Source organism: Jaculus jaculus, chromosome 7 (assembly GCF_020740685.1).
Source record: "Jaculus jaculus isolate mJacJac1 chromosome 7, mJacJac1.mat.Y.cur, whole genome shotgun sequence".
NCBI classification, from domain to species: Eukaryota; Metazoa; Chordata; class Mammalia; order Rodentia; family Dipodidae; genus Jaculus; species Jaculus jaculus.
Genome location: NC_059108.1, coordinates 104057026 through 104072152, shown reverse-complemented (window position 1 = coordinate 104072152; position 15127 = coordinate 104057026). Strand labels below are relative to the sequence as shown.

The window sequence follows — 15127 nt, the reverse complement described above, 5'->3', positions numbered from 1 at the left end:
AAGAAATATCATGTCACTCAAATTACAAGAGAGACTAATGGTGAGAGGGAGGGGATATGACGGAGAGCAGAGTTATGAAGGGGAAAGTGGAAGAGGGGAAGGTAGAGGAGGGAAATACCATGGTTTGTTGTCTGTAAGTATAGAAGTTGTCAATCAAAATATACACATATAGGCCGGGCGTGGTGGCGCACGCCTTTAATCCCAGCACTCAGGAGGCAGAGGAAGGAGGATTGCTGTGAGTTTGAGGCCACCCCGAGACTACAGAGTGAATTCCAGGGCAGCCTGGGATACAGTGAGACCCTACCTTGGAAAACCAAAAAAAAAAAATATAAATTAAAAAAAAAAAATATATATATAATATACACATATTAAAAAAAGAAATATGTCACACTCACTGTATTAGCAAAAAAATCAAGCACAGATGGTATCAAATGTTGTCAAGGATGTTGAAGACAGAGGAGACTGGTGGGGATACAAACTGATAAAATATTTTGGCAACAGTCTATAGTCTACAATCAAATTTGCATGCAAAAGTACCTAGCATTTCATTTTTTGGTATATGCCCTAGAGAATATGCATGCCTTGCCCATATAATAGGATATGTTTAAGAGTGATCATTGTAGGGCTAGACACATGGTTTAATGGTTAAGGTGTTTGCCTGTGAAGCCTAAGGACCTATGTGTTGCTCCCTAGTACCCACATAAGCCAGATACGCATCTGGAGTACATCTGCAGAGGCTAGAGGCCCTGACATGCCCATTCTCTCTCTCTCTCTCTCTTTCTCTCAAAAAAATAAATAGAAATAAAAAGGCAGGGCTCGCAAGATGGCTCAGGAGTTAAAGTGCTTACCTGCAAACCTAATGAACCAGGTTCAATTCCCTAGTACCCACATAATGCTAGATGAACAAGGTAGTACACGCATCTGGAGTTTGCGGTGGATGGAGGCCCTGGCTTGCCTATTCTCTCTCTCTCTCTCTCTCTCTCTCTGTGTGTGTCTGTGTGTACTTGCAAATAAGTAAATAAACATATTTTTAGCTGGGTGTGGTGGTATACTCCTTTAATCCTAGCACTCAGGAGGCAGAGGTTAGAGGATCACTGAGAAAAAATAAAAAGGCAAAAAAGAATGCTCATCATACTATTGTTTATGGTAAAAGTAGAAAAAAGGGAACATTGACCAAAAGTAGAATGGACAAATAAATCCCAATTTACAAAACAGAATGTCACACAGGATACATTTCAAATGAACAGATCTAAGGATGATTTTAAAAGTATCTGACTAACATTTGTTGGTGTTTAATGAAGTGTTTAGGACAGGCACTGATGAATCAGAATGGATACCAAGTAACAGGAATAGACAAAAACGTTCATGCCAGCTGATTCTTCTGCAAGGTAAATCTAAGGATGCAAATAAAAAAGACATGACAGAAAACATATTATAATTCCCAGACCAAACAATACATTGTTCACAGATACATGTGTAATAAAACCACAAAAAGATTAAGAAGTCAGGCTGTGCTGGGCGTGGTGGTGCACGCCTTTAATCCCAGCACTCAGGAGGCAAAGGTAGGAGGATTGCCCTGAGTTCCAGGCCACCCTGAGACTACATAATGAATTCTAGGTCAGCCTGAGCTACAGTGAAACCCTACCTCGAAAAACAAAAACAAAAGGAAGAAGAAGAAGTCAGGCTGGAGAGATGGCTTAGTGGTGGTTAAGGCATGTGCCTGTGAAGCCCAACGACCCAGGTTCAATTCTTCAGGTCCCACATTAACCACATACACATAGTAGCACATGTGTCTAAAGTTCATTTGCGGTGGCTGGAGGACCTGGTATGCCCTTTCTCATTCTCTTTCTCTAATAAATAAATAAAATGTTTATTAAAAAAGAGATTAAACAAAAAACAAAACCAAAACAAAACATACCCACTGGGTGTAGTGCTACATGCCTTTAATCCTAGCTACATAGTGAATTCCAGGTCAGTCTGGACGAAAGGGAGACACTACCTTGAAAACCTTGAAAAACCAAAAATAATAATAATAAAAATAAATAAATAAACCTACCCTCTGTGGCTCAGGAAATTTTGCAGAAGAGAGGGTGAGAGGATTGTAAGAGCCACAGGGTGGGAGGGAATATGGGACTATCCAGAGGCATTGCTCCCCTCCCCCACGATGGCTGAATGCTGCTCTCACAACTCATAACCCACAATCCCATGGTGAATACCAGCAATCCCACTGAGGACAGCCCTCAGTGGACTAGGGCAGAGAGGAGGAAAATGATGGTACCAATACATCATTTGCCATACAAAGATTGTACTTAATAAAAAAAAAGTGGAGGGCTGGAGAGATGTCGAAGCTGTTAAGGAGCTTTAAGGACCCAGGTTCGATTCCCAAGTACCCATGTAAGCCAGATACATAGAGGAGCATCTGCCTCCCGAGTAAATTTTTTTTTTTTTTTTTGAGGTAAGGTCCCACTCTAGCTCAGGCTGACCTGGAATTCACTCTGTAGTCTCAGGGTGGCCTCGAACTCACGGTGATCCTCCTACCTCTGCCTCCCGAGTGCTGGGATTAAAGGCGTGTGCCACCACGCCCGGCCCGAGTAAATTTTTATTTATTTGTTTATTTATGAGAGAGAGGCAGAATGGGTGTGCCATGGCCTCCAGCCATGAACTCCAGATGCGTGCGCCACCTTGTGCCTTTGGCTAACATGGGTCCTGGAGAACTGAACGGGGATCCTTTGGCTTTGCAGGCAAATGCCTTAACTGCTAAGTCATCTCTCCAGCCCCACAAAATAGTTTTACATGCTTGGCTGTTTATGTCATATTTTTCCCCATTCTATGTTGCTATCTATTGCACCAAGACCACTGACTTAATTGTAGAATTATGTCTTAATAGCTGGTATTGAAACCTAACATCATCCTTTTCAAGCATTCTCTAAATTAATCCTCCAAGTCCATATCTATAATAGAAACATGTTACTATAGTCATGGAGATATTTCTGTAAGGGAAAGTTCGTAGGCTAGAGAGATGGCTCACTGGTTAAAAGTACTTGTTTCCATAGCTGGAGAGATGGGTTAGTGGTTAAGGTGTTTGCCTCAAAGCCAAAGGACCCAGATTCAATTCCTCAGTACCCACATAAACCAAATGCACAAGGTAGTGCATGTGTCTGGACTGGAGTTTGTTTGAAGTAGTTGGAGGCCCTGGCATGCCTATTCTTTCTCTCTTCTTTTCTCTATTGGTCTAATCTCTGTCAAATAAATAAATAAATAAAAATATTCTGTTAAAAAAGAAATGCATCTTGTTGGGCATAATGGCACATGCTTTTAATCCTAGCACTGGGAGGCAGAGGTAGGAGGATTGCTGTGAGTTCCAGGCCACCCTGAGACTACATAGTGAATTCTAGGTCATCTTGAGTTTGTGTGAGACCTTACCTCACAAAACCAAAAAAAGCATCCAAAAATACTTGCTTCTGGCCTAGGTTCAATTCCCCAGGACCCACATAAAGCCAGATGCACAAAGTAACACATGCATATAGAGCTTGTCTGCAGTGGTAGGAGGCCCTGACCTAACCATACTCATCCTTTCTGTCTGCCTCTTTGTCTCTCCCTCAAACAAATAAAAAATATTTTTAAGACGAAAGAAAAGTTCAGATCAACATGTATTACTATCGTTTGTGTTAGAGAAATAGAACTATTTGAATAATTAAGGCCATAAAAGAATGCAAACCATCTATAAACATATAAAATTACTATCTACCACTTGACTTTTTCTCCAGAAGCTGGGAAAACTAGTCATATGTAATGTTCATTTCTACTAGCAGCACTAACTTCTGTATGAATTTCAGTAATATAGAAAAGATATAGAATAAACTGGGTGTGGTGGTGCATGCCTTTAATCCCAGCATTTGGGAGGCAGAGGTAGGAGGATTGTTGTGAGTTTGAGGCCACTCTGAGACTACATAGTGAATTCCAGGCCAGCTGGGCTAGAACAAGATCCTACTTTGAAAAAACAAAATAAATAAAAATAAAAATAATAATAAATAATAGTAATAAGAAAAAGAAAACATTCTGGCACAAATTAGAACTAACCACACTTCTTTTTTCTGTATTACTTTTACTTCTAGAGTTACTTCCTTCTTTGTTTGAAACAAGGTCTCACTCTTTAGTCCAGGCAGTCTTATACTCACTATGTAAAACAGGCTGGCCTTGAACTCATGGCAATCCTCCTGCCTCAGCCTCCAAAGTGCTAGGATTATAGGTGTGAGTCACTATGTACAGTTTAGATAATTTCAGATACATGATTTCTTTTTTTTTTTTTTTCAAAGTAGGATCTCATGCTATCCCAGACTGACCTGGCCTCAAACCTATGTGCTAGAAAAAGGTATGTGCCATCACACCTGGCTTGGTCTTGAACTCTTTATGTGGCTGAAGATTACCCTGAGTTTCTGACCTTCCTGTCTCCACCTCTCAAATTCTGGGACTATAGGAACGAACTATCAAGGAAGATTTATTGGAAGCTGGGGATCAGACCCAGGGCATGAACAGTAGGCAAACACTTTACAAGTGAGCTACAATCCCAGCTCTTTCAATTGCTCTTTGAGGGTCTGGAGAGATGACTTAGTGGTTAAGGTATTTGCCTGCATAAGCCTAAAGACCCAAGTTCAATTCCCCAGTACCCACATAAGCCAGATGCACAAGGTGGCACATATATCTGGAGTTCATTTGCAGTGGCGAAAGGCCCTGGTGCGCCCATTCTCTTTTTTTCCCTCTCTCTCATAAATAAGTAAATTGCTCTTTGAAACTCATTCAGTAAAACAAATGCTTCAGATGAGCATCTGAGTTTAAGATGCATGTTAGTTAATTTTAATATACAATGTTTGCACTGAGGAGGAAAATTGTGACTGGAATGTATAGTACCATCTGGCCAAGGTTCTTAACGACTGTCTCTTCAAATGCCTCCAGAATCCAGATTCTTTTAGCAAACCACTGCTCAAAGCCACAACCAAAATTACTACTTTTTCTCCTGATATAACCTGTTTTGTCTCCCACTTTCTTTGCCTTCCACTCATACCTTCCACATTACTTAACTGTTGATAATCCCTGGACTTTAAAAAGCAGTAGACTGCTGACAGAAAGCTGGAAGAAGCCATTCTACATGTAGTTCAATGGGAGAAAGAGATGGCACCAGTGCAGATACTCAACAGTGGACACTGCAAGCCTTATAATTGGCCAGCCAGGCCAAATGAGCCAACAGGTACAATAGTGGCACCTCTGTCATGGTGAAAACCAACTGCCCTCCAATTGGACTGGAGGCTTGCTCCATGGGGGGGGAATATATCCCTGATACTGAAAACTTAAAACAGGGGTAGTCATGAGCCCTAGGAGTGTAACATCTCCTGATATCTGGATAAGTGTATATACTATGCTTATCAAACTGCCCAGTAAGCACTTCTCTTAATATTTATACCCTTATATTAACACTACTCTCACTTTGGGTAGAAAATCTTCTCTTTTCAGATGGCAGTGACCTTGGGATGACTCAGAAGGTATCACAGTGCTGGAAAGAAGTGGAGTACTGAGTAACATCTCAATTGCACCTTCCAAGGCTCAGGGTCTAATGCAGAAGAGGTGGTGGAAAGAATGTAAGAGCCAAAGGAAGGGTAGGACTCCTTACAACATGCTCCTCCAGACACAAAATGGCCTGGATATCCATGACCTAACTGTGCCTGACACTACCTACACAAGACCATCATAAGAGGAGGAAAAGATCATGACAGCAAAATAAAAGAGAGACTGAGATGGGGAGAGGATATGATGGAGAATGGAATTTCAAAGGGGAAAGTGGGGGGGGGAGGGTATTACCATGATATATTTTTTATAATCATGGAAAAATATTAATAAAAATTGAGAAAAAAAAATTTTAAAATAAAAATATACATGGAAAAAAAAGCAGTAGACCAAGATGGAAAGCCTGTGTTGTATTTTCCATGGTCTTTACAGCACCTCTGCTTTTTAGAGTAATAAGCAGGAAAAGAAGTAGTCGATTTTGCCACCCCAAGAACTGGAATCTTGTCAATTACACAATTGTTAACATTAAACAAGAGGTAAAACATTTAATAAATAATTTTCTTTTCTTTTCTTTTCTTTTTTTTGAGGTAGGGTCTCACTCTAGCTCAGGCTGACCTGGAATTCACTATGTACTCTCAGGCTGGCCTTGAACTCACAGCCATCCTTCTACCTCTCTGCCTCCCAAGTGCCAAGTTAAAGGTGATTCTGACTTCTTAATCCACCATGCCGGTTCCAATTTTTTATTTTTTTGGTTTTTCGAGGTAGGGTCTCACTCTGGTCCAGGCTGACCTGTAATTAACTATGCATGTAGTCTCAGGGTGGCCTTGAACTCTTGGCGATTCTCCTACCTCTGCCTTCCAAATGCTGGGATTAAAGGCGTGCACCACCACGTCTAGCTCATCAATAAGTATTTTTTTAAAGGGGGGAAAGCTGAAGAGATGGCTTAGTGGTTAAGGATCTTGCCTGCAAAGCCAAAGGAGCCAGGTTCGATTCCCCAGTACCCACACAAGCCAGATGTACAAAGTGGCACATGTATCTGGAGTTTCACTTGCAGTATTTGGAGGACCTGGCACACCCATTGTCTCTTTCTCTCTCAAATAAATAATTTTTTAAAAGGAGCTGAGCATGGTGGTACACACCTTTAATCCCAGCACTTGGAAGGCAGAGATAGAAGAATCACTGTGAGCTCGAGGCCAGCCTGAGACCACATAGTAAATTCCAGGCTAGCCTGGGCTAGTGTGAAACCCTATCACAAAAAAATTCAGATATTTCATTTATGGGTCAAAAAGAACTCTACACTGGGGCTGGAGAGCTGGCTCAGCAGTTAAAGGCACTTGCTTGCGAAACGTGATAGCCTGGATTTAATTCCTCAGTATTCACATAAAGCCAGATGCAAAATTGGTGTATGTGTCTGGAGTTTGTTTGTAGTGGCACTAAGGCCTGGTGTGCTCATACCTTCTGCCTCTGCTTGCAGATAAATAAAAATATGTAGAGCATCAGGAGTAAATGCAGCATGACATCCCAGAGAAAACTGAAAAAACAAAAATATGTAGAGCTGGGCATAGTGGTGCATGCCTCTAGTCCCAGCACTTGGGAGACAGAGTTAGAGGGATCACCGTGTGTTCAAGGTCAGCCTGGAACTACATAGTGAATTCCAGGTCAGACTGAGCTAAAATGAAACCCAACCTCAAAAAAAATTATGATTTAGGCTGGAGAGATGGCTTAGCACTTAAGGCTCTTGCCTGTAAAGCCCAAGGACCTCGGTTCAATTCCCCAGGACCCATGTTAGCCAGATGCACAAGGGGGCACACACGTCTGGAGTTCATTTGCAGTGGCTGGAGGCCCTGATGCGCCCATTCTCTCTCCCTCTTTCTCTGTCAAATAAATAAAAATAATTTAAAAGGAAGGAAGGGAGGGAGAGAGTGAGAGAGGGAGGGAGGGAGGAAGGGAGGAAGGGAGGAAGAAAGAAAAAAAGGCTGGGCATGGTGGTGCATGCCTTTAATCCCAGTACTCGGGAGGCAGAGATAGGAGGATTGCTGAGAGTTCGAGGCCACCCTGAGACTACACAGTTATTCCAGGTCAGCCTGGGCCAGAGTGAGACCATACCTCAATAAATAAATTAATTAATTTAGTTAAAAAAAACTGTGATTTTTTTTTGAGGTAGGGTCTCCCGTTAGGCCATGCTGTCCTGAAATTCACTATGTCGTCTCAGGCTGGCCTTTAACACATAGTGAACCTCTTACCTCTGCTTTCCTGCACACAAAGGTGTGTGTTGTCACCACGCCTAGCAAATTTTTTTTTCTTTTTTTAAAAATACTTTATGTTTATTTACTTGACAGAGAAAGTGGGAGAGACAGAATGGGGGTGTCAAGGCCTCCAGCCACTGCAGATGACCTCCAGACGTGTGTGGCCCCTTGTGCATCTCGCTAACATGGGTTCTGGGGAACTGAACATGGGTCCTTTGGCTTTGCAGGCAAACTCCTTAACCACTAAGCCATCCCTCCAGTCCAAGTTTTCTTTTTTTAAGAAGAGAACTCTATACTAATCTACTTCATTTATGGGGTTAAAGTGAATCTATAAAGACATATTATATGAATATTGGTATTAAACTACTTTGGTTATTTTGAAACATAGTCTCATGTAGTCATGCCTAGTCTCAAACTCACTATGTAACCAAGTATGGACTTGAACTCCTGATCCTCCTGCCTCTTTCTCCCAAATCTAGGGGTAATAAGGGTGAATAGTGTCTTACAAGATTATTATTACTTATTTTAGTTTTTTGGTTTTATGAGGTAGTCTCCCTCTGGCTCAGGCTGATCTGGAATTTACTATGTAGTCCCACAGTGGCCTTGAACTCATGGCAATCCTCCTACCTCTGCCTCCCGAGTGCTGGGATTAAAGACATGCACCACCATGTCTGGCACAAGATTACTTTAATTGGAGTTTTTCATTTAATTTTTGTAATATCATTATCAACACAATATGATACAAACATAAAGTTTAAATCTTCTAAGACTTCAAGTGGTAGAGCTCAAAAACATTCAAAATTGTTTCATGCATACAATCATTATTATTATGTTTTCATCAAAAACACTTGAAGAGCCGGGTGTGGTAGCGCATGCCTTTAATCCCAGCACTCCGGAGGCAGAGGTAGGAGGATCGTCATGAGTTCAAGGCCACCCTGAGACTACATAGTGAATTCCAGGTCGTCCTGGGCTAGAGTGAAACCCTACCTCGAAAAACCAAAAAAAACAAACAAACAACAACAAAAAAAAACCACTTGAAGGACTTCAGAGGCAGAGGTAGAAAGAATGCTGTGAGTTTGAGGGACTTACATAATGAATTACAGGTCAGCCTGGACTAGAGTGAGACCGTATCTCAAAAAATTGTTGTATTTGAAAAAAAAGGGTACTGGAGAGATGGCTTAGCAGTTAATGCACTTGCTTGCAAAGTCTGGCCTAGGTTAAATTCCCCAGTACCCAAGTAAAGCCAGACAAAGTGGGTGCATGAATCTGGAGTTTATTTGCAAAAGCTAGAGGTCCTGCCATGCCCATGATTTCTCTCCCCTCTTTATTTATTTACTTAAGAAAGAGAATAGGGGCTTGCTAGGGCCTCTAGCCACTGCAAACAAACTCCATGTGCCACCTTGTGCATCTGGTTTATGCAGGTCTTAGGGAATCAAATCTGGGTCTTTTATAGGCAAACACCCAAACCACTAAGCTATCTTTCCAGCAGCCCTCTCTCTTCTCTTACTTATTTTCTTTCTTTTTTAGTAGATAGGGTTAGTTCAGGAGGTTGACCTGGAATTCATTCTGCAATCTCAGGGTGGCCTTGAGCTCATGGTGATGATCCTACCTCTGCCTCCCAAATGCTGGGATTAAAGGCATAGGCCACCATGCCTGGCTTCTCTCTCCTCTTTTTCTTTCCTCTCTCGCAAATAAACAAATAAAGAAAATATTTTTTAAATGAGAGGGCTGGGCCTGGTTGTGCATACCTATAATCTTATCACTTGGGAGGTGAAGACAGGAGGATCAGTAGTTTAAAGCCAGATTTTGGGTATAGATTTTGGGACCTTATCTCTGAAAGAAACACGCAACAAAACACAATGAGGGAGGCAGATGTACAGTGGCTCTGCCTGTAATTCCAGCATTCTGCTTAGGCAGAAAGGTTGCTGCAAGGTAGGGGTCAGCCTGGGCTACATAAGGAATTCTATGCAAGTCTGGGCTACAGCGTGAGACTGTCTTGAAAAGCAAACACAAAAAAGCTACAAAAAAGGTCTCAGTGAATGTCTCATATACTCTTTTTTGTTTTGTTTTTCCGAGGTAGAGTGTTGCTCTAGCCCAGGCCGATCTGAAATTTATTATGTAGTCTCAGAGTGGCCTTGAATTCACTACTATCATCCTACCTCTGCCACCTGAGTGCTAGGATTAAAGATGTGCACCACCATGCCCAGTTCATATACTTTTTAAAAATATAATTTATTTGAGAGAAAGTATATAGAGAGAATGGGTGTGCCAGGGCCTCTAGCCACTGCAAATAAAGTCAGACGCATGAGCCACTTTGTGTACCTGACTTTAGGTGGGTGCTGAGGAATCAAACTATAGTTGTTAGGCTTTGCAGGCAAGTGCCTTTAACTTCTGAGCCATCTCTCCAGTCCCCTCTCTATTTAAGTAATAATCTGCTGCTCTTGATGTCAAATGGCCACTAAAGTTATTCACATGGTCCTTCTTTACACAATTATTCCCCTGCCTTAAATTAGCACAGGGATTATAAACGATTAGTGCATGACAGTAGCTAGCACATGCCAGATATAGTAGGCAAGGATTCATTCTAATTTTTCTGACACTGCCCCAAAATTAAGAATAAACACACAAAACAACAAGAAAAACCCACTTGGATCTGTGAATCATTAACATATGTAGTATGCACTTTATTTAAGTATGACTCAGTTGTTACAGGTCATGTAATAATAAATACTATTAAGGCAGCCAGAAAAAAAAAATGTAGTTCTATTTGTAGTTACTTTTCCACAATACGTAGCTTATAACTTGCAAATAAGGGGGTTGGCATATATTCCTGAATTCTTTTCCTGCTTATAATTAACTCATAGAAACAAAACAAACACACATTCCAACCGTCATGGTAATACGAATTTTCAAAAATATTCCATGACAGATGGTTGCTAATATACGTCTATTTTGATACTCGAGAAAAAAATTAATTACTTTTAGCACTGAAATGATACTGAAAATAGCTTGAATAGACTGAATTTGGGAGCCGGGTGTGTAAACGCACGCCTTTAATCCCAGCACTTAGGAGGTAGAGGTAGGAGGATCGCAGTGAGTTCGAGGCCACTCTGCGACTACAGAGAGAATTCCAGGTCGTCCTGAGCTAGAGTGAGACCCTACCTCGATAACCCCCACCCTCAAAATTTATTTTTTAATTTAGGGAGGTTGGGCATTGAGTGGCGCCGAGGGACTAGGGGGCTCTAAAGGAGAACCGAGGGCGCCGTTCACCGCCTGCAACCCGGGTGTGGAGCGGAAGCAACGGCGTTGGCTTTGGCGTTGGCGTGGGCCCCGCGCCAAGGGAGCGCGGGCGCGGGCCGTGGGGCTGTGGGCGGGCGCCGCGCCGAGCCGCGCCCCTTCCCCTTACCACGTAACCCCCCCACACGTAGAGGAAGTTTCCGTCCACCACCGCGCAGTGGCCGCTGCGCTCCTCGGCCACGCAGAACAGCTGTGAGTCCGCCATCCGCCAGTCGCGGCCCGCCGAGCTGCGGCTCCCGCCGTGGCGACTTCGCACGCACCAACGGAACGCGTGGAGGGCCGAGATTGGTGGAAGGCGAAGCTGCGCGTCTGCGCCCTCCGCGGCGGCTCGCCCCCGCGGTCCCGTGGGGCGCCGGGAGAGGGACGCTGGGGATCTCGGCTTCGAGAGCGCTCCTTCAGCCCATGGTCAAATTCTCTCAAAATGACTTTCTACAGCCGGTTTCTAGCTGCAAAGTAGCCGGTCATTATCTCTTAGGACTTATTTATTTATTTATTTTGGGTTTTCGAGGTAGGGTCTCACTCTAGCTCAGGCTGACCTGGAATTCACTATGTAGTCGCAGAGTGTCCTTGAACTGATGGCAATCCTTCTACCTCTGCCTCCTGAGTGCTGGGATTAAAGGCCTGCGCCACCACGCAGGCCCCTTGAGACCTAGTTTTTAAAGTATTTTTGTTTATTTGCCGGCAGAGAGAGGGGAAATATGAATGGGTACCTCAGGGCCTCTAGCCACTGCAAACGAAGTCCAGATGCGTGTTCCATTTTGTGCATCTAGGTTTACATGGTGTGGTGGTTTGAGTCAGGTGGCCCCCATAAACATAGGTGTTCTGGATGCTAGGTTCCCAGCTAATGGCAATTGGAAATTAATGCTTTCTGGAGGCAGTGTATTGTGGGGGGTGGGCTCATGGATGTTATAGCCAGTTTCCCATGCCAGTGTCCAGCATACTCTCCTGTTGCTATGGTCAACCGTATGTTGGCCAGGGAGTGATGTCCACCCTCTGCTCATGCTATTGTTTTACCTGCCATCCTGGAGCTTCCCCCTAGAGCCTGCAAACCAATATTAACCTCTTTTTCTCACAAGCTGCTCTTGGTTGGGTGATTTCTAACAGCAATGCGAACCTGACTGCAACACATGGGTACTGAGGAATCCATCCAGGAACATCATCAGGCTTTGCCAGCAAGCAACTTTAACTGCTGAGCCATCTCTCCAGCCCCTTTGAGATTTTATTAATCTGGAATGCTTTTGAAGCCTCACTTCCTTCTAATAGCATTCATTTGTGAAACTAGTTCTTAAAAAATAGCTGTTCCACAGTTTAGATTTATGATTCTTATCTCTGTGTGCTTTTTCATTAACTTACGTATATTTTTTTCTCAAATTTTTATTAACATTTTCCATGATTATAAAAAATATCCCATGGTAATACCCTCCCCCCACTTTCCCCTTTCAAATTCCATTCTCCATCATAACCCCTCCCCATCTCAATCATTCTACTTACATATGTACAATACCCACCTATTAAGTACCCTCATCCCTTCCTATGTATATATATTTTTTGTTTGTTTGTTTGTTTTGAGGTAGAGTCTCACTCTGGTGCAGGCTGACCTGGAATTCACTATGGAGTCTCAGGGTGGCCTTGAACTCATGGTGATCCTCCTACCTCTGCCTCCAGAGAGCGGGGATTAAAGGGGTGCGCCACCATGCCTGGCTTTATATATATTTTTAAAAACATATAAACATATTTATTTTATTATTTGAGAGAGAGAAAATTGGAACACCAGGACCTCTAGTCACTGCAAAGGAACTCCAGATGCTTGTACCACCTTATGCATCTGGCTTATGTGGGTACTGGGAAATCAAACACAGGTCCTTAGGTTTTGTAGGCAAGTGCCTTAACTACTGAGCAATCTCTCCACCCCAACTTTGGCATTCTTCTTGTTTTGCTTTCTTTCTTTCTTTGTTTCTTCTTCCTTTCTCTTGCACCCTTTTTTATTTTATTTTTTGTGTGTATGTGCATATAGGTGAAGGCCTATTACAAATACACCAGTTTGCATCCAGCTTTATGTAGGTGCTGGGGAGTTGAACCCAGGCTGACGGTCTTTACAAGCAAGCACCATTAACCACTGAGCAGTCTCCTAACACTTTTTGGTTTTTAGAGGGGAATAGGGAATGGGTTCATTATAAAACCTAGGCTGGCTTCAAACTTGGGTTTCTCCTACCTCAGCCCCTTGAGTTCTGGGATTACAGGCATGAACCTTATGCCAGGCTCTGAATATTTCCTTTAGGCTGGAAGCTATATGTACAAGTTTTAGTAGTGTCCATCGGTAGTTTCAAGAACCCTGTATGCAGTAGAAGGTGCATTTGAGTCTAGGTCACTTTAATGATAGTTTTCATAGTAATATTACGTAAACACACAAATATTTTTCTTTTAAAAAATTTTTTTCTTGTTTTATGTTTATTTATTTATTTGAAAGTGACAGACAGAGAAAGAGGGAGAAATTGAGAGAGAGAGAGAGAGAATGGGCACGCCAGGGCCTCCAGCCACTGCAAATGAACTCCAGATGCATGTGCCCCCTTGTGCATCTGGCTAACCGTGGGTCCTGAGTAATCGAGCCTCGAACCGGGGTCCTTAGGCTTCACAGGCAAGCGTTTAACCACTAAGCCACCTCTCCAGCCCCACACAAATATTTTTCTAGTTTTCTTGCACAAAAGGAAGCATATTCTTTACGCAATTCTGTAACTTGCTCTTCCTACTTAACATACAAGTATGTCATTCCATATGGGTGTTATTAATTTATTTTGGATTTTCGAGGTAGGATCTCAACCTAGTCCTATGAATTCACTATGTCATCTCAGGGCCTTGAACTCATGGCGTTCCTCCTACCTCTGCCTCCCAAGTCCTGGGAATAAAGACATGTGCCACCTCGCCCAGCTCATATAGTGATCTTCCCGTGCTTTTGACAGCTTGCCAGTAGGAAGGGTTGCCCTCACCTTCGGTCTGGGGTTGTAGTTAGTGCCAGCAGCGTGCAAGACCGAAGCCAAGCCCGTGCGGGCGGGGCCTCGAAGGAGACGCGGAGGCGCGCGGCCGCGGGGGCCTCACGCGCTTTGCGGGGCGGGCCGCGGCGGGCGGGGCGCGCTCGTGAGGGGCCGGGCCGCCGCTGGCGGGAAGTTGCGAACATGGCGCCCGAGCGGGTCCGGAGCCGCGCGCTCTCGGCCTTCAAGCTGCGCGGCTTGCTGCTGAGAGGGTGAGTCGGCCAGGGTAGAGCTGGGAACTGAACCTTCCCGAGCCGCGCGGGGCACCACACGTCGCTGTAGCACCCAGAAAGGGAGCTTGACTTTGAAAGACGGAGCCTCTTAGAAAGCTCCACGAAGCCAGGTCGGCGTGGAGCGAGCGGGGAAGAGCCCCCGGAAGGTCCGCGCCCGGCCCTGCGCGCCGCCGCGCTGCAGCCGTGCGCCTCGGGCCTCGCGCCGGCCCCCGTCTCCGGCCCGCGCGACGTGGTGGCGACTGGGGAGACCCGGGCGGCCGTGCGCTCGTCTGCAGCCCGCTTACGTTGAAACGACTGTGCACCTCCCAGCCCTCCCAGTTTTGACCTGGACTTTATTTCCAGGAGAATTAAAAAGTCTATAGGTTCTAGATGGATCTTAGTTCTTTCCTCTAATATTTATTTATTTTTATTTGAGAGAGACGGAGACAGGGATAGAGAATGGGCGCGCCAGGACTTCTAAATGAACTCCAGATGCTTGCGCCACCTTGGGCATCTGGCTTACGTGCCTCCTGGGGAATTGAACCTGGGTCCTTTGACTTTGCAGGCAAACGCCTTAACCGCTAAGCCATCTTTCCAGTCCCTTTCTTTTTCTTTCTTTTTTTTTTTTTTTCTTTTGGTTTTCTGAGATAGGGTTTTACTGTAGCCCAGGCTGACCTGGAATTCACTATGGAGTCTCAGGGTGTCCTCAAACTCTTGGCGATCCTCCTACCTCTGCCTCCCGAGTGCTGGGATTAAAGGCGTGCATCAACACGCCCAGCTTCTCTTC

At 44.0% G+C, this 15127-nt stretch overlaps 2 protein-coding genes across 5 annotated transcripts in view; one reads left to right on the top strand and one right to left on the bottom strand.

The window, feature by feature from the left end:
* Klhdc1 (kelch domain containing 1) overlaps window positions 1-11315 on the bottom strand; it is a 70290-nt gene extending 58975 nt beyond the window's left edge. For both annotated transcript variants that reach the window (XM_045155062.1, XM_045155063.1), the window contains exon 1: window positions 11212-11315. In XM_045155062.1, the coding sequence (XP_045010997.1) occupies window positions 11212-11307 (96 nt within the window). In that variant the 5' untranslated portion in view covers window positions 11308-11315. The remainder of the gene's footprint in view (window positions 1-11211) is intronic.
* A 2935-nt stretch (window positions 11316-14250) lies between these two features.
* Pole2 (DNA polymerase epsilon 2, accessory subunit) overlaps window positions 14251-15127 on the top strand; it is a 60961-nt gene continuing 60084 nt past the window's right edge. For 2 of the 3 annotated variants that reach the window (XM_045154959.1, XM_045154960.1), the window contains exon 1: window positions 14252-14340. In XM_045154959.1, coding sequence (XP_045010894.1) covers window positions 14273-14340 — 68 coding nt within the window. In that variant the 5' untranslated portion in view covers window positions 14252-14272. Of the gene's footprint in view, window positions 14341-15127 lie in introns of all 3 variants that reach the window. The other variant, XM_045154961.1, reaches the window with a different exon arrangement.